At 44.7% G+C, this 26,288-nt stretch overlaps 1 protein-coding gene across 1 annotated transcript; it reads right to left on the bottom strand.

The window, feature by feature from the left end:
* Nucleotides 1-1,043: 1,043 nt before the first annotated feature.
* Nucleotides 1,044-20,377, bottom strand: LOC127920405 (phosphofurin acidic cluster sorting protein 2-like). Its single transcript, XM_052504474.1, has 10 exons — nucleotides 20,274-20,377; nucleotides 20,013-20,104; nucleotides 10,721-10,792; nucleotides 9,315-9,444; nucleotides 9,050-9,072; nucleotides 8,129-8,164; nucleotides 6,898-7,002; nucleotides 4,046-4,152; nucleotides 2,845-2,999; nucleotides 1,044-1,153 (listed from the first exon to the last, which is right to left on the bottom strand). The coding sequence occupies exons 1-10, from the start codon at nucleotides 20,311-20,313 to the stop codon at nucleotides 1,044-1,046; spliced, it is 870 nt and encodes a 289-aa protein (XP_052360434.1). The 5' UTR covers nucleotides 20,314-20,377.
* Between the last annotated feature and the right edge of the window lie 5,911 nt (nucleotides 20,378-26,288).

The raw sequence follows: 26,288 nt of genomic DNA, 5'->3' as shown, positions 1-26,288 counted from the left end.
GTCCCAGATCTGTTGGTTATATCATATCAACTCCTTGTTCTGATCCCAGATCTGTTGGTTATATCATATCAACTCCTTGTTCTGATCTCAGATCTGTTGGTTATATCATATCAACTCCTTGTTCTGATCCCAGATCTGTTGGTTATATCATGTCAACTCCTTGTTCTGATCCCAGATCTGTTGGTGCAATCATATCAACTCCTTGTTCTGATCCCAGATCTGTTGGTTATATCATATCAACTCCTTGTTCTGGTCCTAGATCTGTTGGTTATATCATATCAACTCCTTGTTCTGATCCCAGATATGTTGGTTATATCATATCAACTCCTTGTTCTGATCCCAGATCTGTTGGTTATATCATATCAACTCCTTGTTCTGATCCCAGATCTGTTGGTTATATCATATCAACTCCTTGTTCTGATCCCAGATCTGTTGGTTATATCATATCAACTCCTTGTTCTGGTCCCAGATCTGTTGGTTATATCATATCAACTCCTTGTTCTGATCCTAGATCTGTTGGTTATATCATATCAACTCCTTGTTCTGATCCCAGATCTGTTTGTTATATCATATCAACTCCTTGTTCTGATCCTAGATCTGTTGGTTATATAATATCAACTCCTTGTTCTGATCCCAGATCTGTTGGTGATATCATATCAACTCCTTGTTCTGATCCCAGATCTGTTGGTTATATCATATCAACTCCTTGTTCTGATCCCAGATCTGTTCTCATGATAGCACCAACAGATCTGGTAACCAGGCTAGCTATATACAGCGGCCTCGATACATCCGGTAGTAAACTGTTGTACTGTAGGTATGTGTGTGTGTAAGTGGGTGTGTGTGTGTGTGTGTGTGTGGTGTGTGGTGTGTGTGTGTAGTGGGTTTAGTGTGTGTGTAGTGGGTTTAGTGTGTGTGTAGTGGGTTTAGTGTGTGTGTGTGTGTGTGTGTGTGTGTGTGTGTGTGTGTGTGTGTGTGTGTGTGTGTGTGTGTGTGTGTGTGTGTGTGTGTGTGTGTGTGTGTGTGTGTGTGTGTGTCTGTCGTACTCATGACTGGTGCTTCTGGTTTGTAAACAGGTCACTCCACGCAGTGTCCTGGAATAAACTGTTGTATCGATAGTCAATGGTACCCAGGTACTTGGAAACTGGGTGAGATCCTGAATAGAAACAAAGAATAGACGACACATTATTCACAATAAGAACCGTTAGAAAAGCATGTATATAGAAATGTGTCATTTAAAACAATGTACATTTATACAGTAACTTCCAAAACTGTAATGTCTGAATGGATTAAAACATGAATGAAAGGAAAGTATTCAGACCCTCGTCCTTTTTCCCCCATCAGCCTTATTCTAAAATGGATTACATCATTGTTTTCCCTCATCATTCTACACACAATACGGCTGGGCAGCTGGGTAGCCTAGTGGTTAGAGTGTAGAGGCGGCAGGGTAGCCTAGTGGTTAGAGTGTAGAGGCGGCAGGGTAGCCTAGTGGTTAGAGTGTAGAGGCGGCAGGGTAGCCTAGTGGTTAGAGTGTAGAGGCGGCAGGGTAGCCTAGTGGTTAGAGTGTAGAGCGGCAGGGTAGCCTAGTGGTTAGAGTGTAGAGGCGGCAGGGTAGCCTAGTGGTTAGAGTGTAGAGGCGGCAGGGTAGCCTAGTGGTTAGAGTGTAGAGGCGGCAGGGTAGCCTAGTGGTTAGAGTGTAGAGGCAGCAGGGTAGCCTAGTGGTTAGAGTGTAGAGGCAGCAGGGTAGCCTAGTGGTTAGAGTGTAGAGGCAGCAGGGTAGCCTAGTGGTTAGAGTGCAGAGGCGGCTGGGTAGCCTAGTGGTTAGAGTGTGCAGAGGCGGCAGGGTAGCCTAGTGGTTAGAGTGTAGAGGCGGCAGGGTAGCCTAGTGGTTAGAGTGTAGAGGCGGCAGGGTAGCCTAGTGGTTAGAGTGTAGAGGCAGCAGGGTAGCCTAGTGGTTAGAGTGTAGAGGTGGCAGGGTAGTCTAGTGGTTAGAGTGTAGAGGCAGCAGGGTAGCCTAGTGGTTGGAGTGTAGAGGCGGCAGGGTAGCCTAGTGGTTAGAGTGTAGAGGCGGCAGGGTAGCCTAGTGGTTAGAGTGTAGAGGCAGCAGGGTAGCCTAGTGGTTAGAGTGTAGAGGCGGCTGGGTAGCCTAGTGGTTAGAGTGTAGAGGCGGCTGGGTAGCCTAGTGGTTAGAGTGTAGAGGCAGCTGGGTAGCCTAGTGGTTAGAGTGTAGAGGAGGCAGGGTAGCCTAGTGGTTAGAGTGTAGAGGCGGCAGGGTAGCCTAGTGGTTAGAGTGTAGAGGCAGCTGGGTAGCCTAGTGGTTAGAGTGTAGAGGCGGCAGGGTAGCCTAGTGGTTAGAGTGTAGAGGTGGCAGGGTAGCCTAGTGGTTAGAGTGTAGAGGCGGCAGGGTAGCCTAGTGGTTAGAGTGTAGGGCGGGGGGTAGCCTAGTGGTTAGAGTGTAGGGGCGGCAGGGTAGCCTAGTGGTTAGAGCGTTGGACTTGTAACCGGAAGGTTGGAAGTTCAAACTCTGAGCTGACAAGGTACAAATCTGTCGTTCTGCCCTGAACAGGCAGTTAAACAACTGTTCCTAGGATGTCATTGAAAATAAGAATTTGTTCTTAACTGACTTGCCTGGTTAAATAAAGGTAAAATAAATAATAACAAAGTGAAAACAGGCTTTTTTAGAAATGTTTATTAAAATAAAAAATAGAAATACCTTATATACATAAGTATTCAAACCCAATTTAAATCAATTTTAGAATAAGGCTGTACCTAACCTAATATTAATGTGGGGAAAAAAAGTAAAAGGGGTTCTGAATAACTTTATGAAAGGCCCCCCGAAAAACTCACCTAGTGGTATGATGAGGAACCTCATGTAACCCAGCCAATCAGGAGTCTTGTAAGAGAGGTGGTCTACAAACAGCCTGAGGACTGCACCGAGGTAGTGCTGGGCTCCAGCCACAGCTATCTTTATGGGGATGGGTGTCTGGCTGTTACAGTTACAGCTACGAGACACAACAGGAACACACAAGAGGATAATGGCAATAAGACACAACAGGAACACACAAGAGGATAATGGCAATAAGACACAACAGGAACACACAAGAGGATAATGGCAATAAGACACAACAGGAACACACAAGAGGATAATGGCAATAAGACACAACAGGAACACACAAGAGGATAATGGCAATAAGACACAACAGAAACACACAAGAGGATAATGGCAATAAGACACAAGAGGATAATGACAATAAGACACAACAGGAACACACAAGAGGATAATGACAATAAGACACAACAGGAACACACAAGAGGATAATGGCAATAAGACGCAAGAGGATAATGACAATAAGACACAACAGGAACACACAAGAGGATAATGGCAATAAGACACAACAGGAACACACAAGAGGATAATGGCAATAAGACACAAGAGGATAATGGCAATAAGACACAACAGGAACACACAAGAGGATAATGGCAATAAGACACAACAGGAACACACAATAGGATAATGGCAATAAGACACAACAGGAACACACAAGAGGACAATGACAATAAGACACAACAGGAACACACAAGAGGATAATGGCAATAAGACACAACAGGAACACACAAGAGGATAATGGCAATAAGACACAACAGGAACACACAAGAGGATAATGGCAATAAGACACAACAGGAACACACAAGAGGATAATGGCAATAAGACACAACAGGAACACACAAGAGGATAATGGCAATAAGACACAACAGGAACACACAAGAGGATAATGGCAATAAGACACAACAGGAACACACAAGAGGATAATGGCAATAAGACTCATGTCCTGTTATTGTTATGACATTGTTATTGTATAGGCCAAGCTGACTCCCCATACGTCTTTGTTAGTTAACCACGATTCCTGCATTCAATGTACACAATAGACGCAATGAATGAAGCTGCATCTGTAACTGGTTAATTTAGTTACAGTACAGCTTTCAGAAATCTGAATCCTAGTGTACTACAATGACTGAAGAGAAAGAGAGGGATGGGTGTGAGGCTTACAATCTCTGTATGCGTGAGACGATGGTGTTGAAGGCGGCCTGGATGTCTGCTGTAGTACAGGTACACACCACTGGGAGGTGCTGGTTCTGGAGAACACTTGACAGATACTGAGAGAAAAAAAAAACAGATGGGGGGGATTATTTTTTTAAAGTTTTTATTAGGATCCCCGTTAGTCGACGGCCAAATGGTGAAAGCTTGTCTTACTGGGGTCCGACACATAACGGAGAAGACATTGACAAGAGAACGGAGAAGACATTGACAAGAGAACGGAGAAGACATTGACAAGAGAACGGAGAAGACATTGACAAGAGAACGGAGAAGACATTGACAAGAGAACGGAGAAGACATTGACAAGAGAACGGAGAAGACATTGACAAGAGAACGGAGAAGACACTGACAAGAGAACGGAGAAGACATTGACAGTCAAAATATTTTACAATTTATACACGTTTAAAAACATTGACATGTAGTGTGTGTGTGTGCATCTTATCAGTTACGCATACATGTCAGCACACACTCACAACATGTAGGTCACATAGAGGAGAGGTGTTGCCTTGAATTTGTTTTGGACCTGGGGACCGGGTTGGCAGGGTAGCCAGTGGTTAGAGCGTTGGACTAGTAACCGAGATCGAATCCCGAGCTGACAAGGTAAAAATCTGTCGTTCTGCCCCTGAACAAGGCAGTTAACCCACTGAAAATAAGAATTTGTTCTTAACTGACTTGCCTAGTGAAATAAAGGTTAAAAAATAAAAATGTAAAGACCCCTCGTGGCATGTCTGGTGGGGTAAGTGTGTGTCAGTGCTGTGTGTAAATTGACGACGCAAGCAATTTAGAATTTCCAACACATTGTTTCTTATTTTTAAAAAGGAGAAGAGATGCAGTCAGCCTTTCCTCAACTCTTAGCCAAGAGAGACTGACATGTTTTGTATTAATATATGGTTGAATCATCAGCACACATGGACACACATGCTTTGGTTAATACCAGTGGCGGGTCATTGGCAAAAATAGAAAAAGAGTAGAGGGCCTAGAGAGCTGCCCTGTGGTACACCTCACTTTACATGTTTGACACACATTTTCTCAACAACAGTTTATTCTCAATAATATCTTTGGTCAATAATGTCAAAGGCTGCACTGAAATCTAAAAGTACAGCTCACACAATCTTATTATTATCAATTTCTTTCAACCAATCAGCAGTCATTTGTGTCAGTGCAGTACATATTGAGTGCCCTTCTCTATAAGCATGCTGTTGTTAATTTGTTTACAGAGAAATAGCATTGTATTTGGTCAAACACCATTTTTTTCCAACAGCTAAGAGCTGACAGCTAGCTGATAGGTCTGCTGTTAGAACCAGTTAAGGCAGCTTTACCACTCTTGGGTAGTGGAATTACTTTGGCTTCCTCCAGGCCTGAGGACAAAGACTTTCCTCCTCTAGGCTCAGATTAAAGATATGACAGATAGGAGTGGCTCTAGTAGCAGCTACCATCCTCAGTAGCTTTCCATCTAAATTGTCAATGCCAGGAGGTGTGTCATTATTGATCGATAACAATCATTTTTCCCACCTCTCCCATACTAACTTGACAAAATTCATAGCTTTCATTATAGTTTTTTTTATGCATGAGTACGATGGCTCACTGTTAGTGGTTGGCATTTTCTGCCTGAGTTTGCCCACTTTGTCAACAAAGTAATCACTTAAATAATTGGCAACATCAAATGGTTTTGTGATGAATAAGCCATCTGATTGGATGAAAGATGTGCAGCCGGACTTAGCCACTCCTTTGCCCCCATCTCTTTCAACCAGACAGTTGTTCAATGCCTCATCAATCCATGGAGCCTTAACAGTTCTAACGGTCCGTTTCTTAATTAACAGGTAAATGTTTATCAATAATTGGAAGGAGCAATTTGATAAATTCATCAAGTGCAGATTCTAGATGTTCCTTTATTAATCACAACCATGTTTTTAACATCATCCACATAAGAGTCACGGCAAAATCTTTTGTATGATCTCTTAAAACACTATTTTAGGCCCAGCTGTTGGAACTTTGGCTTTCCTGGATATAGCCACTATATTGTGATCACTGCATCCAATGGGTGATGTCCCCGACTATAAAAAAAAAATCTGTTGACCAAGAGTAATCTGTTCTTCGACCAATCATATGGTTGAAATGTTAAAACGTGTATTTTTCCCATATATTGACACATCGTATGTGTTTTAATCAAATCAACTATATTCACTGAGCTTGTCTGATGCTTTAAAAGCGCACTGTTTGATTAAATCATTAAGACACACAAATGACAAGAGGGAGTCCGACCAGCAATTGATTTGATTGAAGAGGACTGGCCACCCTCATAGCCTGGTTCCTCTCTAGGCTTCTTCCTAGGTTCTGCCTTTCCAGGGAGTTTTTCCTGTTTGGGGTTTGAGGCTGGGTTTCTGTACAGCACTTTGAGATATCAGCTGATGTAAGAAGGGCTTTATAAATTAATTTGATTTGAGTCCCAGCAACTGATGCTAACCACGTCACGGGATCTAAACTCAAATGTAGATAAAGAGTAACCAAACTTCTTCAATAGACTTTCCAAAACAACAAACCGAGCTCTCCCTCGTTCCCCATTCAACAGGAAGTAACGAAGACACCCTGAAGGCATTGTTTGCAGTCAAGCGAACAGTTTGAGAAAGGAAAATTAAAAAGAAATTGACAGAGAAAATATGTGGGAATGTGAGAATACGAGGGTGTGAAGAGAAGTTTAGTAATTCATAATTCTATCTGTTGTTTTTCCTTCTGGTTGTCATGGAGACAGACCAGAGAGGGGTTACTAACCTGTCACTTCCTGTATATCCCTTTCTGTCTCTTACCTGGCCCTGCCAATCAGATGTGTTGATGAGGATGATGCTGTCGGGTAGATGGTGATCAGACACCAGGATGTGGTTCAGCTGGTCATACACAGTCTTCCTGGGGATCTGGGGGGAGGGGAATACACTTATAGAATAGATAGAAAATAATAAAATTATTATTGTGCATCGAAATAGAAATTCATCACACACAGCCGAGATGCAGACACTGGAAGAGCCACGCCCTGGAGCCGGTCAGCCACGCCCCTGGAGCCGGTCAGCCACAGAGCCACGCCCTTGGAGCTGGTCAGCCACAGAGCCACGCCCTGGAGCCGGTCAGCCACAGAGCCACGCCCTGGAGCCGGTCAGCCACAGAGCCCACGCCCCTGGAGCTGGTCAGCCACAGAGCCACGCCCCTGGAGCTGGTCAGCCACAGAGCCACGCCCCTGGAGCTGGTCAGCCACAGAGCCACGCCTCTTGAGCCGGTCAGCCACAGAGCCACGCCCCTGGAGCCAATCAGCCGTAGAGCCACGCCCCTGGAGCCAATCAGCCACAGAGCCACGCCCCTGGAGCTGGTCAAACAATGCCGCAGAGCCACGCCCGGAGCCAATCAGCCGTAGAGCCACGCCCCTGGAGCCAAACAGCCGCTGAGCCATGCCCCTGGGGCAATGAGTCAGCCACAGAGCCAGGCTGCCATTAGCAACTAAATTATCATGCTTACAACTTCTTCTGATTTAAAAAATTATTGGTTAAAAGGCAAGGACATACATCACGTGTATTAGAAGCAATTATTTGTACCATGATAGTGGCTTCAAAACATATTTTTATTCTCTGTTGGGCTGAAGATTGACATTTTCCATTCACTCTAATGGGGCAGGGGGCTTGTTTTCTGCAAACAATACCTTTGAAGTACACAGGTAGAGAGGTCGGCCTTGATCTACCGGGGCTTCAATGAGATTAGGGGCAGTTGTTCTCCCCTGAGTCATTCAAACCAGAAACCATCTGATTACCGGCCCACCTTTCTAACAATGAGGCTAAAAGAGCCATTGTTTCTTCAGACAGAGCTTCTGTTTGAGAGAATTATAGACCAGCATGCTCTACAACCCTCTGCTTCACTGTGCTAATCTAGTAATGTTATTTATTGTGATCTAAAAAGGCAAACGGATCCTACATCAGCACTCCCTGGACGCTGTGATGCTTGATACATACAGCCACTGATCGGGTTTGCTTGCGCCAGTGTGGGTTCTCCTCCTACCTGTAGATGGCAGCGTGTGTCGAGCAAAAAGCGTTGCTAAATGTATATCCAGGCTGTTGGCTCTCTCATTCTGTGGTCTGTTGGGCTGGCGCTCCTTTGGAGGGGACCGTCATACTTCTCCCTCTCCTCCCTGCCAATTTAGCTTACTTGCCTGGAGAAGACACCAGAACACTAAAATCCCAGGACAGAAGGGAGGGAAGGGGGGACTTGTTTTCTTCAGGTAGAGGAGGCTTGGAAGGAAGATGATGGATTTGAATTAGGAGTATGGAATGACACGGAGAGTAGAGAGGTGTGACCCTAAATGAGTAGAGGGCAGGGCCGGCTCTAGGGGGATGTTGAGGTTAGGGAGTTGCCACCCAAATGATTCTGGTCTGAGTCATGTTAAACTACAAAATTCCAGGATATTAGCTCAGAAAGACAAAAGTTCTGTCTTCCCACCAAAATGTGATGTCTTCCCACCAGTAAAAAGAGGGGGAAAAGAGCAATTGTTTCTTCAATTGGAAAAAAGAGAAGGACATGTCGGTGTTTGAGCTAGAAATTATGGAAGACAAAGGTTGGGAGGTGCGAGGAATTCTCAAGAGCAAGGAACCTACGACATGAAGAAGGCTGTTAAAGCCAAAACGTTTGTGTATGCTACCCCGATGCCGCAAAAAAATGCTTTTTAACGTTTAAAAAAAAATGAATTAAGCCTCAGGACATCTTTAATAATCCCAGAGAGCATGGTCGGCTGGATGGAGAGATGTTGAGAGTGGACCAGTTATACTTTAATAATCCCAGAGAACATGGTCGGCTGGACGGAGAGATGTTGAGAGTGGACCAGTTATACTTTAATAATCCCAGAGAGCATGGTCGGCTGGACGGAGAGATGTTGAGAGTGGATTGGAGAGAAAAATAAATGCTGTCGCCACCTTTCTCTCCTACCAAGGTGCACGGACTGAAGCAAGCTGAAGGTGAGAAGATGTGTAGAGTATCTAGCAGAGGTTTGAGAGAGGGAATCAGAGGCTCTTTCTCAATCCATCTTTCCTCGATTCCTTGCATCCTGTCTTCTCACCTCCTCAAAAACACACTGGATGAGAAGGTCTGAAGAGAGGGACCGTGGACCGTCTCCTCCAATACGCTTGAGAAGGAAGAGATAATATGCGAGGAATCATTGAAAGATTAACTGAAAGAGTTAGCCAGTATTTACCACCTGTTGGAAGGATGATGAGGACTCGGTCTTCTTCATCTTGCCAGTAGGGGCAGTTTCTCCAGGAAGGTGTCCATGTTGTCCATCTCCAGCTCTGTAGTGGGGTCACTGCCTCTGGTTGCTCCTCCTGCTGGGATGGAGCAAAGACAGGGATAAGACACAACGGCAGTTGGTAGTATCTAGTTTCTTTTGTCATTTACAGTGGGGCAAAAATGTATTTAGTCAGCCACCAATTGTGCAAGTTCTCCCACTTAAAAAAGATGAGAGAGGCCTGTAATTTCATCATAGGTACACTTCAACTATGACAGACAAAATGAGAAAAAAATACTTATTTTCCACCATAATTTGCAAATTAATTAATTAAAAAATCCAACAATGTGATTTTCTGGATTTTTTTCCCTGACCGGCTCCAGGGGCGTGGCTCTGTGGCTGACCAGCTCTAGGGGCGTGGCTCTGCGGCTGATTGGCTCCAGGGGCATAGTTGAAGTGTACCTATGATGAACCACACAGGCCTCTCATCTTTTTAAGTGGGAGAACTTGCACTTAAATTGGTGGCTGACTAAATACTTTTTTGCCCCACTGTATATAGGTTACTCTCACTAGCTAGGTTTCCATCCAATTGGTGACAGATTTTCATGAGAATATTCTACAATCTGCATGAAAACAATTTTCCCACTAGAGATCTGCTTCCATCAACAACAACAATTGTAGATAAAAGTGCATGATGACCTAGTGCACATAAAAATGAATTTTGCAGTAAAATTCAAATGTACCACATAAAATTAAAAAAATATATACTTTACTGATGGTTTTGACACAATGAATGTTGTGTTATATAGCGAACGTGTCTACTCTGATATTGATCCCTGTGTCCTCTTGCCATCAGCTCGCAGATACAGCGCGGGTATACTCTACATAATGAGATTATTATTCGACTAAAGACTGAGATCATTTTAAATTTCCCAAACGGCAGTCGAGCATCGATCTTCATGTCACCAGAATAAAACATTCAATATTTATTGGAAAGGTACATGAAGCTCATCGTACACTTTCACCACCCTGTAAAGTTTATCACAACATATCGAGAGACTCCATGTTTACTTCGATATGACGGTTATATATATATATATATATATATTTGCACATAAAGGAGTATCCACTGCAATTTATCACATTATTCATTTTACAAACACAAAAAGAACCCACCTTGTCTAGCGTATTTTGTTTTGTCGACATTTTGGAAAGTTTGCCGACAAAATGTTCTGTTTTCATCAGGTCTGTCGTGAAATGTTTTAATGTTTTTAACTACTTTACTGCCATAACAATGTTGAGTGAGATAAAAAAAAAAAAACTTAAATGAGAAATACCAGACCACGACCCAGTGGCAGTTGTTTGAGATTACTTACAAGAGAAGCGTTATCTGAGACATTGTCCACCTGGAACTTGTCTCCACTGCTCTTAGTCTTGTCTGGGTCCATCTGCAGGGAAAAGGGAAGACAGGAGGATTACAATTTACGAGGGAGGTGGTATAGCAAGAACAGTATAGCTACAACACATTAGCTACAACACTATAGCTACAACAGTATAGCTGCAACACATTAGCTACAACGCTATAGCTACAACACTATAGCTACAACGCTATAGCTACAACACTATAGCTACAACACATTAGCTACAACACATTAGCTACAACACTATAGCTACAACGCTATAGCTACAACGCTATAGCTACAACGCTATAGCTACAACGCTATAGCTACAACACTATAGCTACAACACTATAGCTACAACACTATAGCTACAACACATTAGCTACAACACTATAATTACAACACAGTATAGCTAGCACAGTATAGCTAATAGTATAGCTAACAGCATAGCTAGCAGTATACATTTGAAATCAGAAGTTTACATACACCTTAGCTAAATACATTTTAACTCTGTTTTTCACAATTGCTGACATTTAATCCGAGTAAAAAATCCCTGTCTTAGGTCAGTTAGGATCACCACTTGATTTTGAGAATGTGAAATGTCAGAATAACATTAGAGAGAATGATCTATTTCAGCTTTTATTTCTTTCATCACATTCCCAGTGGGTCAGAAGTTTACATACACTCAATTAGTATTTGGTAGCGTTGCCTGTAAATTGTTTAACTTGGATCAAACGTTTTGGGTAGCCTTCCACAAGCTTCCCACAATAAGTTGGGTGAATTTTGGTCCATTCCTCTTGACAGAGCTGGTGTAACCGAGTCAGGTTTGTAGGCCTCCTTGCTCGCACACGCTTTTCAGTTCTGCCCACAAATGTTCTATAGGATTGAGGTCAGGGCTTTGTGATGGCCACTTCCAAGCTGTTTAAAGGCACAGTCAACTTAGTGTATGTTAGCTTCTGACCCACTGGAATTGTGATACTGTGAATTATAAGTGAAATCATCTGTCTGTAAACAATTAATGGAAAAATGACTTGTGTCATGCACAAAGTAGATGTCCTAACTGTCCAAAACCTATAGATTTTTAAAAAGCTATATGTGGAGTGGTTGAAAATCTAGTTTTAATGACTCCAACCTAAGTGTATGTAAACTTGCAACTTCAACTGTAGCTAGCAGTATAGCTAGCTGTATAACTAACAGTATAGCTAGCAGTATAGCTAGCTGTATAACTAACAGTATAGCTAGCAGTATAGCTAGCAGTATAACTAACAGTAAAGCTAGCAGTATAACTAACAGTATAGCTAGCAGTATAGCTAGCAGTATAACTAACAGTAAAGCTAGCAGTATAACTAACAGTATAGCTAGAACAGAATAGCTAGGTTGTCTTATGGATCTCATCCAGGGTATATTATGGTCCTGGTAGGATGACAGTCTCAGCCAGGGTATATTATGGTCCTGGTAGGATGACAGTCTCATCCAGGGTATATTATGGTCCTGGGGAGGATGACAGTCTCAGCCAGGGTATATTATGGTCCTGGTAGGGTGACAGTCTCATCCAGGGTATATTTTGGTCCTGGTAGGATGACAGTCTCATCCAGGGTATATTATGGTCCTGGTAGGATGACAGTCTCAGCCAGGGTATATTATGGTCCTGGGGAGGGTGACAGTCTCAGACAGGGTATATTATGGTCCTGGTAGGATGACAGTCTCAGACAGGGTATATTATGGTCCTGGTAGGATGACAGTCTCAGACAGGGTATATTATGGTCCTGGGGAGGGTGACAGTCTCATCCAGGGTATATTATGGTCCTGGTAGGATGACAGTCTCATCCAGGGTATATTTTGGTCCTGGTAGGATGACAGTCTCATCCAGGGTATATTTTGGTCCTGGTAGGATGACTGTCTCAGCCAGGGTATATTTTGGTCCTGGTAGGATGACAGTCTCATCCAGGGTATATTATGGTCCTGGTAGGATGACAGTCTCAGACAGGGTACATTATGGTCCTGGGGAGGGTGACAGTCTCATCCAGGGTATATTATAGTCCTGGGGAGGGTGACAGTCTCATCCAGGGTATATTATGGTCCTGGGGAGGGTGACAGTCTCATCCAGGGTATATTATAGTCCTGGTAGGATGACAGTCTCATCCAGGGTATATTTTGGTCCTGGTAGGATGACAGTCTCATCCAGGGTATATTATGGTTCTGGTAGGATGACAGTCTCATCCAGGGTATATTTTGGTCCTGGTAGGATGACAGTCTCATCCAGGGTATATTATAGTCCTGGTAGGATGACAGTCTCATCCAGGGTATATTTTGGTCCTGGTAGGATGACAGTCTCATCCAGGGTATATTATGGTCCTGGGGAGGGTGACAGTCTCAGCCAGAGTATATTATGGTCCTGGTAGGATGACAGTCTCATCCAGGGTATATTATGGTCCTGGTAGGATGACAGTCTCAGACAGGGTATATTATGGTCCTGGGAGGATGACAGTCTCATCCAGGGTATATTATGGTCCTGGTAGGATGACAGTCTCAGACAGGGTATATTATGGTCCTGGTAGGATGACAGTCTCAGCCAGGGTATATTATGGTCCTGGGAGGATGACAGTCTCAGCCAGAGTATATTATAGTCCTGGTAGGATGACAGTCTCAGCCAGAGTATATTATGGTCCTGGTGGGGTGACAGTCTCATCCAGGGTATATTATGGTCCTGGGGAGGGTGACAGTCTCAGCCAGGGTATATTTTGGTCCTGGTAGGATGACAGTCTCATCCAGGGTATATTATGGTCCTGGTAGGATGACAGTCTCAGCCAGGGTATATTATGGTCCTGGTAGGATGACAGTCTCAGACAGGGTATATTATGGTCCTGGTAGGATGACAGTCTCAGCCAGGGTATATTATGGTCCTGGTAGGGTGACAGTCTCAGCCAGGGTATATTATGGTCCTGGTAGGATGACAGTCTCAGACAGGGTATATTATGGTCCTGGTAGGATGACAGTCTCAGCCAGGGTATATTATGGTCCTGGGGAGGGTGACAGTCTCATCCAGGGTATATTATGGTTCTGGTAGGATGACAGTCTCAGACAGGGTATATTATGGTCCTGGTAGGATGACAGTCTCAGCCAGGGTATATTTTGGTCCTGGTAGGATGACAGTCTCATCCAGGGTATATTATGGTCCTGGTAGGATGACAGTCTCATCCAGGGTATATTATGGTCCTGGTAGGATGACAGTCTCAGACAGGGTATATTATGGTCCTGGTAGGATGACAGTCTCATCCAGGGTATATTATGGTCCTGGGGAGGGTGACAGTCTCAGCCAGAGTATATTATGGTACTGGTAGGATGACAGTCTCATCCAGGGTATATTATGGTCCTGGTAGGATGACAGTCTCAGACAGGGTATATTATGGTCCTGGGAGGATGACAGTCTCATCCAGGGTATATTATGGTCCTGGTAGGATGACAGTCTCAGACAGGGTATATTATGGTCCTGGTAGGATGACAGTCTCAGCCAGGGTATATTATGGTCCTGGGAGGATGACAGTCTCAGCCAGAGTATATTATAGTCCTGGTAGGATGACAGTCTCAGCCAGAGTATATTATGGTCCTGGTGGGATGACAGTCTCATCCAGGGTATATTATAGTCCTGGGGAGGGTGACAGTCTCATCCAGGGTATATTATGGTCCTGGGGAGGGTGACAGTCTCAGCCAGGGTATATTTTGGTCCTGGTAGGATGACAGTCTCATCCAGGGTATATTATGGTCCTGGTAGGATGACAGTCTCAGCCAGGGTATATTATGGTCTGGTAGGATGACAGTCTCAGACAGGGTATAATTATGGTCCTGGTAGGATGACAGTCTCAGCCAGGGTATATTATGGTCCTGGTAGGATGACAGTCTCATCCAGGGTATATTATGGTCCTGGGGAGGGTGACAGTCTCAGACAGGGTATATTATGGTCCTGGGGAGGTGACAGTCTCAGACAGGGTATATTTTGGTCCTGGTAGGATGACAGTCTCATCCAGGGTATATTTTGGTCCTGGTAGGATGACAGTCTCATCCAGGGTATATTATGGTTCTGGTAGGATGACAGTCTCAGCCAGGGTATATTTTTCCTGGTAGGATGACAGTCTCAGCCAGGGTATATTTTGGTCCTGGTAGGATGACAGTCTCATCCAGGGTATATTATGGTCCTGGTAGGATGACAGTCTCAGACAGGGTATATTATGGTCCTGGGAGGGTGACAGTCTCATCCAGGAGTATATTATAGTCCTGGGGAGGTGACAGTCTCATCCAGGGTATATTTTGGTCCTGGTAGGATGACAGTCTCATCCAGGGTATATTATGGTTCTGGTAGGATGACAGTCTCAGACAGGGTATATTATGGTTCTGGTAGGATGACAGTCTCAGCCAGGGTATATTTTGGTCCTGGTAGGATGACAGTCTCATCCAGGGTATATTATGGTCCTGGTAGGATGACAGTCTCATCCAGGGTATATTATGGTCCTGGGGAGGGTGACAGTCTCAGCCAGAGTATATTATGGTCCTGGTAGGATGACAGTCTCATCCAGGGTATATTATGGTCCTGGTAGGATGACAGTCTCAGACAGGGGTATATTATGGTCCTGGGAGGATGACAGTCTCATCCAGGGTATATTATGGTCCTGGTAGGATGACAGTCTCATCCAGGGTATATTATGGTCCTGGTAGGATGACAGTCTCAGACAGGGTATATTATGGTCCTGGTAGGATGACAGTCTCATCCAGGGTAAATGGTCCTGGGGAGGGTGACAGTCTCAGCCAGGGTATATTATGGTCCTGGGAGGATGACAGTCTCAGCCAGAGTATATTATAGTCCTGGTAGGATGACAGTCTCAGCCAGAGTATATTATGGTCCTGGTGGGATGACAGTCTCATCCAGGGTATATTATAGTCCTGGGGAGGGTGACAGTCTCATCCAGGGTATATTATGGTCCTGGGGAGGGTGACAGTCTCAGCCAGGGGTATATTTTAGTCCTGGTAGGATGACAGTCTCATCCAGGGTATATTATGGTCCTGGTAGGATGACAGTCTCAGCCAGGGTATATTATGGTCCTGGTAGGATGACAGTCTCAGACAGGGTATATTATGGTCCTGGTAGGATGACAGTCTCAGCCAGGGTATATTATGGTCCTGGTAGGATGACAGTCTCATCCAGGGTATATTATGGTCCTGGGGAGGTGACAGTCTCAGACAGGGTATATTATGGTCCTGGGGAGGGTGACAGTCTCCAGACAGGGTATATTTTGGTCCTGGTAGGATGACAGTCTCATCCAGGGTATATTTTGTCCTGGTAGGATGACAGTCTCATCCAGGGTATATTATGGTTCTGGTAGGATGACAGTCTCAGCCAGGGTATATTTTGGTCCTGGTAGGATGACAGTCTCAGCCAGGGTATATTTTGGTCCTGGTAGGATGACAGTCTCATCCAGGGTATATTATGGTCCTGGTAGGATGACAGTCTCAGACAGGGTATATTATGGTCCTGGGGAGGGTGACAGTCTCATCCAGGGTATATTATAGTCCTGGGGAGGGTGACAGTCTCATCCAGGGTATATTTTGGTCCTGGTAGGATGACAGTCTCATCCAGGGTATATTATGGTTCTGGTAGGATGACAGTCTCAGACAGGGTATATTATGGTCCTGGTAGGATGACAGTCTCAGCCAGGGTATATTTTGGTCCTGGTAGGATGACAGTCTCATCCAGGGTATATTATGGTCCTGGTAGGATGACAGTCTCATCCAGGGTATATTATGGTCCTGGGGAGGGTGACAGTCTCAGCCAGAGTATATTATGGTCCTGGTAGGATGACAGTCTCATCCAGGGTATATTATGGTCCTGGTAGGATGACAGTCTCAGACAGGGTATATTATGGTCCTGGGAGGATGACAGTCTCATCCAGGGTATATTATGGTCCTGGTAGGATGACAGTCTCATCCAGGGTATATTATGGTCCTGGTAGGATGACAGTCTCAGACAGGGTATATTATGGTCCTGGTAGGATGACAGTCTCATCCAGGGTATATTATGGTCCTGGGGAGGGTGACAGTCTCAGCCAGGGTATATTATGGTCCTGGGAGGATGACAGTCTCAGCCAGAGTATATTATAGTCCTGGTAGGATGACAGTCTCAGCCAGAGTATATTATGGTCCTGGTGGGATGACAGTCTCATCCAGGGTATATTATAGTCCTGGGGAGGGTGACAGTCTCATCCAGGGTATATTATGGTCCTGGGGAGGGTGACAGTCTCAGCCAGGGTATATTTTGGTCCTGGTAGGATGACAGTCTCAGCCAGAGTATATTATGGTCCTGGTAGGATGACAGTCTCATCCAGGGTATATTATGGTCCTGGTAGGATGACAGTCTCAGACAGGGTATATTATGGTCCTGGGAGGATGACAGTCTCATCCAGGGTATATTATGGTCCTGGTAGGATGACAGTCTCAGCCAGGGTATATTATGGTCCTGGGAGGATGACAGTCTCATCCAGGGTATATTATGGTCCTGGGAGGATGACAGTCTCAGCCAGAGTATATTATGGTCCTGGTGGGATGACAGTCTCATCCAGGGTATATTATAGTCCTGGGGAGGGTGACAGTCTCATCCAGGGTATATTATGGTCCTGGGGAGGGTGACAGTCTCAGCCAGGGTATATTTTGGTCCTGGTAGGATGACAGTCTCATCCAGGGTATATTATGGTCCTGGTAGGATGACAGTCTCAGCCAGGGTATATTATGGTCCTGGTAGGATGACAGTCTCAGACAGGGTATATTATGGTCCTGGTAGGATGACAGTCTCAGCCAGGGTATATTATGGTCCTGGTAGGATGACAGTCTCATCCAGGGTATATTATGGTCCTGGGGAGGGTGACAGTCTCAGACAGGGTATATTATGGTCCTGGGGAGGGTGACAGTCTCAGACAGGGTATATTTTGGTCCTGGTAGGATGACAGTCTCATCCAGGGTATATTTTGGTCCTGGTAGGATGACAGTCTCATCCAGGGTATATTATGGTTCTGGTAGGATGACAGTCTCAGCCAGGGTATATTTTGGTCCTGGTAGGATGACAGTCTCAGCCAGGGTATATTTTGGTCCTGGTAGGATGACAGTCTCATCCAGGGTATATTATGGTCCTGGTAGGATGACAGTCTCAGACAGGGTATATTATGGTCCTGGGGAGGGTGACAGTCTCATCCAGGGTATATTATAGTCCTGGGGAGGGTGACAGTCTCATCCAGGGTATATTTTGGTCCTGGTAGGATGACAGTCTCATCCAGGGTATATTATGGTTCTGGTAGGATGACAGTCTCAGACAGGGTATATTATGGTCCTGGTAGGATGACAGTCTCAGCCAGGGTATATTTTGGTCCTGGTAGGATGACAGTCTCATCCAGGGTATATTATGGTCCTGGTAGGATGACAGTCTCATCCAGGGTATATTATGGTCCTGGGGAGGGTGACAGTCTCAGCCAGAGTATATTATGGTCCTGGTAGGATGACAGTCTCATCCAGGGTATATTATGGTCCTGGTAGGATGACAGTCTCAGACAGGGTATATTATGGTCCTGGGGAGGATGACAGTCTCATCCAGGGTATATTATGGTCCTGGTAGGATGACAGTCTCATCCAGGGTATATTATGGTCCTGGTAGGATGACAGTCTCAGACAGGGTATATTATGGTCCTGGTAGGATGACAGTCTCATCCAGGGTATATTATGGTCCTGGGGAGGGTGACAGTCTCAGCCAGGGTATATTATGGTCCTGGGAGGATGACAGTCTCAGCCAGAGTATATTATAGTCCTGGTAGGATGACAGTCTCAGCCAGAGTATATTATGGTCCTGGTGGGATGACAGTCTCATCCAGGGTATATTATAGTCCTGGGGAGGGTGACAGTCTCATCCAGGTTATATTATGGTCCTGGGGAGGGTGACAGTCTCAGCCAGGGTATATTATGGTCCTGGTAGGATGACAGTCTCATCCAGGGTATATTATGGTCCTGGGGAGGGTGACAGTCTCATCCAGGGTATATTATGGTCCTGGGGAGGATGACAGTCTCAGCCAGGGTATATTTTGGTCCTGGTAGGATGACAGTCTCATCCAGGGTATATTATGGTCCTGGGGAGGGTGACAGTCTCAGCCAGGGTATATTTTGGTCCTGGTAGGATGACAGTCTCATCCAGGGTATATTATGGTCCTGGTAGGATGACAGTCTCAGCCAGGGTATATTATGGTCCTGGTAGGATGACAGTCTCAGCCAGGGTATATTATGGTCCTGGTAGGATGACAGTCTCAGCCAGGGTATATTATGGTCCTGGGGAGGATGACAGTCTCATCCAGGGTATATTATGGTCCTGGGGAGGATGACAGTCTCATCCAGGGTATATTATGGTCCTGGTAGGATGACAGTCTCATCCAGGGTATATTATGGTCCTGGTAGGATGACAGTCTCATCCAGGGTATATTATGGTCCTGGTAGGATGACAGTCTCATCCAGGGTATATTATGGTCCTGGGGAGGGTGACAGTCTCATCCAGGGTATATTATGGTCCTGGGGAGGATGACAGTCTCATCCAGGGTATATTATGGTCCTGGGGAGGGTGACAGTCTCATCCAGGGTATATTATGGTCCTGGTAGGATGACAGTCTCATCCAGGGTATATTATGGTCCTGGGGAGGATGACAGTCTCAGCCAGGGTATATTATGGTCCTGGTAGGATGACAGTCTCATCCAGGGTATATCATGGTCCTGGTAGGGTGACAGTCTCAGCCAGGGTATATTATGGTCCTGGGGAGGATGACAGTCTCATCCAGGGTATATTATGGTCCTGGGGAGGATGACAGTCTCATCCAGGGTATATTATGGTCCTGGTAGGATGACAGTCTCATCCAGGGTATATTATGGTCCTGGGTAGGATGACAGTCTCATCCAGGGTATATTATGGTCCTGGTAGGATGACAGTCTCAGACAGGGTATTTATGGTCCTGGGGAGGATGACAGTCTCATCCAGGGTATATTATGGTCCTGGTAGGATGACAGTCTCATCCAGGGTATATTATGGTCCTGGGGAGGATGACAGTCTCATCCAGGGTATATTATGGTCCTGGGGAGGATGACAGTCTCATCCAGGGTATATTATGGTCCTGGTAGGATGACAGTCTCATCCAGGGTATATTATGGTCCTGGTAGGATGACAGTCTCATCCATAGTGAATGTCAGTGGTTCTCACCGGACTTGGTGGCTCTCGGGTGGCTCTGGCTGTTGTGGATGCTGCCCATATCTGTCTGAGAACTGGAGAGGGAGATACCCTCAAAATATGGCCTGTGAAAGAGAAAGCACATTTGAAAAGAGTCACTGGGGGTCCCTCATTGCCCTGAAATATTTCTGTAGCGTTACGAGAGTCTACCGCCATATCTCTGGGCTAAAATCACTTTAATACACAAGACGAAAGGCACATAAAACACACACTGATAGCCCTCCTCCGACTCACTTGAGTTTAGGTTTCGGGGTGCTGAGGACACTGTCGTCATCGTCTAGTTCAGTCCACTGTCACTAGGGTTCTCTAGGTCCAGACTCTCGAGGTCCAGATCTTCCTCTACCTCTGGAGGGGTTCTGCCGGGTCCTGCCTAGAGTCCAACACCTGGAACATTCAGATAGACGAGAGACACACACACACACACGCACACACACACACGCACACACACGCACACACACACACACACACACACACACACGCAGAAAACGCAAAAAGATAGAAAGACACAGAGACAAGAAGTAAGAAAGAAACAAGAAAACAGATTTTTTATATTTGCATAAATCTACTGAGAAAATTAATGAACAGTATCAGGGCTGGGTTACCTCATTTAAAACAGTATCAGGGCTGGGTTACCTCATTTAAAACAGTATCAGGGTTGGGTTACCTCGTTTAAAACAGTATCAGGGTTGGGTTACCTCGTTTAAAACAGTATCAGGGTTGGGTTACCTCGTTTAAAACAGTATCAGGGCTGGGTTACCTTGTTTAAAACAGTATCAGGGTTGGGTTACCTCGTTTAAAACAGTATCAGGGTTGGGTTACCTCGTTTAAAACAGTATCAGGGTTGGGTTACCTCGTTTAAAACAGTATCAGGGTTGGGTTACCTCGTTTAAAACAGTATCAGGGTTGGGTTACCTCGTTTAAAACAGTATCAGGGTTGGGTTACCTCGTTTAAAACAGTATCAGGGTTGGGTTACCTCGTTTAAAACAGTATCAGGGTTGGGTTACCTCGTTTAAAACAGTATCAGGGTTACCTCGTTTAAAACAGTATCAGGGTTACCTCGTTTAAAAAACAGTATCAGGGTTACCTCGTTTAAAACAGTATCAGGGATGGGTTGTACCTCATTTAAAACAGTATCAGGGCTGGGTTACCCTCGTTTAAAACAGTATCAGGGTTACCTCGTTTAAAACAGTCAGGGTTACCTCATTTAAAACAGTATCAGGGTTGGGTTACCTCGCTTAAAACAGTATCAGGGGTTGGGTTACCTAGTTTAAAAACAGTATCAGGGCTACCTCGTTTAAAACAGTATCAGGGTTGGGTTACCCTGTTTAAAACAGTATCAGGGTTGGGTTACCTGTTTAAAACAGTATCAGGGTTGGGTTACCTCGTTTAAAAACAGTATCAGGGTTGGGTTACCTCATTTAAAAACAGTATCAGGGTTACCTCGTTTAAAACAGTATCAGGGTTGGGTTACCTTCGCTTAAAACAGTATCAGGGTTACCGTTTAAAACAGTATCAGGGTTACCTGCTTAAAACAGTATCAGGGTTGGGTTAGATAGAGATATATTTATATCAGGGATGGGGTCAATTCCATTTAAATTCCAGTCAATTAAGGAAGTATACTGAAATTCCAATTCTCTTCAATGCTTTTCAACGAGGAACCTTTAGAATTGGGTTTAATTTCTGAATTGACTGGAAAATAAATGGAATTGACCCCAACCTTGGTTAGTACAACAGCTAGACAGGTTGTTACCTCATTGACCCCAACCCTGGTTAGTACAACAGCTGGACAGGTTGTTACCTCATTGACCCCAACCCTGGTTAGTACAACAGCTAGACAGGTTGTTACCTCATTGACCCCAACCCTGGTTAGTATAACAGCTGGACAGGTTGTTACCTCATTGACCCCAACCCTGGTTAGTACAACAGCTAGACAGGTTGTTACCTCATTGACCCCAACCCTGGTTAGTATAACAGCTGGACAGGTTGTTACCTCATTGACCCCAACCCAGGTTAGTACAACAGCTAGACATGTTGTTACCTCATTGACCCCAACCCTGGTTAGTACAACAGCTAGACAGGTTGTTAACTCATTGACCCCAACCCTGGTTAGTACAACAGCTGGACAGGTTGTTACCTCATTGACCCTAACCCTGGTTAGTACAACAGCTGGACAGGTTGTTACCTCATTGACCCCAACCCTGGTTAGTATAACAGCTGGACAGGTTGTTACCTCATTGACCCCAACCCTGGTTAGTACAACAGCTGGACAGGTTGTTACCTCATTGACCCCAACCCAGGTTAGTACAACAGCTGGACAGGTTGTTACCTCATTGACCCCAACCCTGGTTAGTACAACAGCTGGACAGGTTGTTACCTCATTGACCCCAACCCTGGTTAGTATAACAGCTGGACAGGTTGTTACCTCATTGACCCCAACCCTGGTTAGTACAACAGCTGGACAGGTTGTTACCTCATTGACCCCAACCCAGGTTAGTACAACAGCTGGACAGGTTGTTACCTCATTGACCCCAACCCTGGTTAGTACAACAGCTGGACAGGTTGTTACTCATTGACCCCAACCCTGGTTAGTACAACAGCTGGACAGTTTGTTACCCTCGTCTGAGACTCGGAACCTCTTGATCAGGCCACCAGTCTCTGTTTAAAGTTCTGCTGCTAAAAGAGGACAGAAACAACCACTCATCAAAACAGACAGACCCATCACAAAGACCCAGCCTGGGTCTGTTTACACGTGGAATAATAGCACACACACACACACAGACTGGTACCCAGGCTAACAACAGCCGGGAGAGTAATCAGTTGCCTCTAAAGGATTTCCAACAACAAATATGTCGCTTGGGGGGGTGAACCAACTAAATTAACATAGAAATGTGAGTTATAGATCTGTCATTCTCATTGAAAGGATGTCTGAAAAGGCATGTGCTCTATTTCTATGTGTCCTGTCCTTAAATTGTTTTAATAAAAATAAAATAACTTAACAGCTTTAAACAGCTGAAAAATATGACATTTTTGGGAATATTGCAAATACATTTTCGCAGCGGTTAGATGGTACAATGATTCACAACCAGGCAATGGGCAGAAATATGTCTGTATATGTCTGTATAAAATACAGAAATATGTCCGTATAAACCCTGAAGGAAGTGGGACCATGTTAAATAAAGGTGAAATAAAACCATGGCAACGCTGCCGTTTGACCAGCAGGGAGCATCTTAGGCAGCAAAACAACAACCAAACAAAGAAACTGTTGGGGTATTGTGATGTCATATGTCATTCTGGGTATTGTGATGTCATTCTGGGGTATTGTGATGTCATATGTCATTCTGGGGTATTGTGATGTCATATGTCATTCTGGGTATTGTGATGTCATTCTGGGGTATTGTGATGTCATTCTGGGGTATTGTGATGTCATATGTCATTCTGGGGGTATTGTGATGTCATTCTGGGGTATTGTGATGTCATTCTGGGGTATTGTGATGTCATTCTGGGGTATTGTGATGTCATTCTGGGGTATTGTGATGTCATATGTCATTCTGGGGTATTGTGATGTCATTCTGGGGTATTGTGATGTCATTCTGGGATATTGTGATGTCATTCTGGGATATTGTGATGTCATTCTGGGGTATTGTGATGTCATTCTGGGTTATTGTGATGTCATTCTGGGTTATTGTGATGTCATTCTGGGGTATTGTGTGTAGATGAGGGAAATAAATGATTTAATCCAGTTTAGAATTGTGAATTACCACCAAACGCTTCTTGTTTTTAGCAGGAAACTAATCTCAAACTAAAACATTGTATCTAATCTTATTTCCAATAAAAATGAAGATAAGGCTTATTCATAAACCTAAGCTTGATGAGAATGCAACACAAAAAAGGATGACTTCGCTACCAACTCTTACCCTGGTAATTGAGGCAGTCCTCACGATAGACCTCCTGTGCTTCTTTGGTTTCCTCACATCATACTCATCATCCTCAAGGTCCTGGGGATAAACATGTAAACAGTATACTGGGTTAAAACACAGGGCAGGTTGTCAAACACATACAGTCGTGGCCAAAAAGTTTTGAGAATGACACAAATATTAATTTCCACAAAGTTTGCTGCTTCAGTGTCTTTAGATATTTTTGTCAGATGTTACTATGGAATACTGAAGTATAACTACAAGCATTTCATAAGTGTCAAAGACTTTTATTGACAATTACATGAATTTGATGCAAAGAGTCAATATTTGCAGTGTTGACCCTTCTTTTCAAGACCTCTCAATCCGTCCCTGGCATGCTGTCAATTAACTTCTGGGCCACATCCTGACTGATGGCATGCTGTCAATTAACTTCTGGGCCTCATCCTGACTGATGGCATGCTGTCAATGAACTCTGGGCCTCATCTGACTGATGGCATGCTGTCAATTAACTTCTGGGCCTCATCCTGACTGATGGCATGCTGTCAATTAACTTGGGCCTCATCCTGACTGATGGCATGCTGTCAATTAACTGGGCCCCATCCTGACTGATGGCATGCTGTCAATTAACTACTGGCCCTCATCCTGACTGATGGCATGCTGTCAATAACTTCTGGGCCACATCCTGACTGATGGCAGCCCATTCTTGCATAATTAATGCTTGGAGTTTGTCAGAATTTGTGGTTTTTGTTTGTCCACCTGCTTCTTGAGGATTGACCACAAGTTCTCAATGGGATTAAGGTCTGGGAGTTTCTGGCCATGGACCCAAAATATTGATGATTTGTTCCCCATGCCACTTAGTTATCACTTTTGCCTATGGCAAGGTGCTCCATCATGCTGGAATAGGCATTGTTCATCACCAAACTGTTCCTGGATGGTTGGGAGAAGTTGCTCTCCGGAGGATGTGTTGGTACTATTTCTCTTATTCATGGCTGTGTTCTTAGACAAAATTGTGAGTGAGCCTTACCTTCGCTGAGAAGCAAATCACACCTGAATGGTTTCAGGATGCTTTACTGTTGGCATGACACAGGACTGATGGTAGCGCTCACCTCGTCTTCTCCGAACAAGCTTTTCCGGATGCCCAAACAATGGAAAGGGGATTCAGAGAAAACGACTTTACCTCAACTCAGCAGTCCAATCCCTGGGTAGCTACAGAATATCAGTCTGTCCCTGATGTTTTTCCTGGAGAGAAGTGGCTTTGCTGCCCTTGCTGACACCAGGCCATCCTCCAAAAGTCTTTGCCTCACCGTGCGTGCAGATGCACTCACACCTGCCTGCTGCCATTCCTGAACAAGCTCTGTGCTGGTGGTGCCCGATCCTGCAGCTGAATCAACTTTAGGAGACGGTCCTGGCGCTTGCTGGACTTTCTTGGGCGCCCTGCAGCCTTCTTCACAACAATTTGAACCGCTCTCCTTAAAGTTCTTGATGATCCGATAAATGGTTGATTTAGCTGCAGCAATATCCTTGCCTGTGAAGCCCTTTTTGTGCAAAGCAATGATGACGGCATGTGTTTCCTTGCAGGTAACCATGGTTGACAGAGGAAGAACAATGATTCCAAGCACCACCCTCCTTTTGAAGCTTCCAGTCTGTTATTCGAACTCAATCAGCATGACTGAGTGCTCTCCAGCCATGTCCTCATCAACACTCACACCTGTGTTAAGGAGAGAATCACTGACATGATGTCAGCTGGTTCTTTTGTGGCAGGGCTGAAATACAGTGGAAATATTTTTTGGGGATTCAGTTCATTTGCATCATCTGATCACTCTTCATACCATTCTGGAGTATATGCAAATTGCCATCATACAAACTGAGGCAGCAGTTTGTGAAAATTAATATTTGTGTCATTTCAGGGGTGTATTCACTAGGAAGTTAACAAAAGCCCACAAACAGAACCAAACAAAAGCCCACAAACAGAACCAAACAGAAGCCAACAAACAGAACCAAACAGAAGCCAACAAACAGAACCAAATAGAAGCCAACAGAACCAAACAGAAGCCAACAGAACCAAACAGAAACCCACAAAGCCAAACAGAAGCCCACAAAGCCAAACAGAAGCCAACAGAACCAAACAGAAGCCAACAGAACCAAACAGAAGCCAACAGAACCAAACAGAAGCCAACAAAGCCAAACAGAAGCCAACAAAGCCAAACAGAAGCCAACAGAACCAAACAGAAGCCAACAGAACCAAACAGAAGCCAACAGAACCAAACAGAAGCCAACAAAGCCAAACAGAAGCCAACAGAACCAAACAGAAGCCAACAGAACCAAACAGAAGCC

This window comes from Oncorhynchus keta, unplaced genomic scaffold (assembly GCF_023373465.1).
Source record: "Oncorhynchus keta strain PuntledgeMale-10-30-2019 unplaced genomic scaffold, Oket_V2 Un_contig_19393_pilon_pilon, whole genome shotgun sequence".
In the NCBI taxonomy this organism is placed as follows: domain Eukaryota; kingdom Metazoa; phylum Chordata; class Actinopteri; order Salmoniformes; family Salmonidae; genus Oncorhynchus; species Oncorhynchus keta.
The sequence above is the reverse complement of the archived record's forward strand: the minus strand, read 5'-3'. Positions and strand labels throughout refer to the sequence as shown.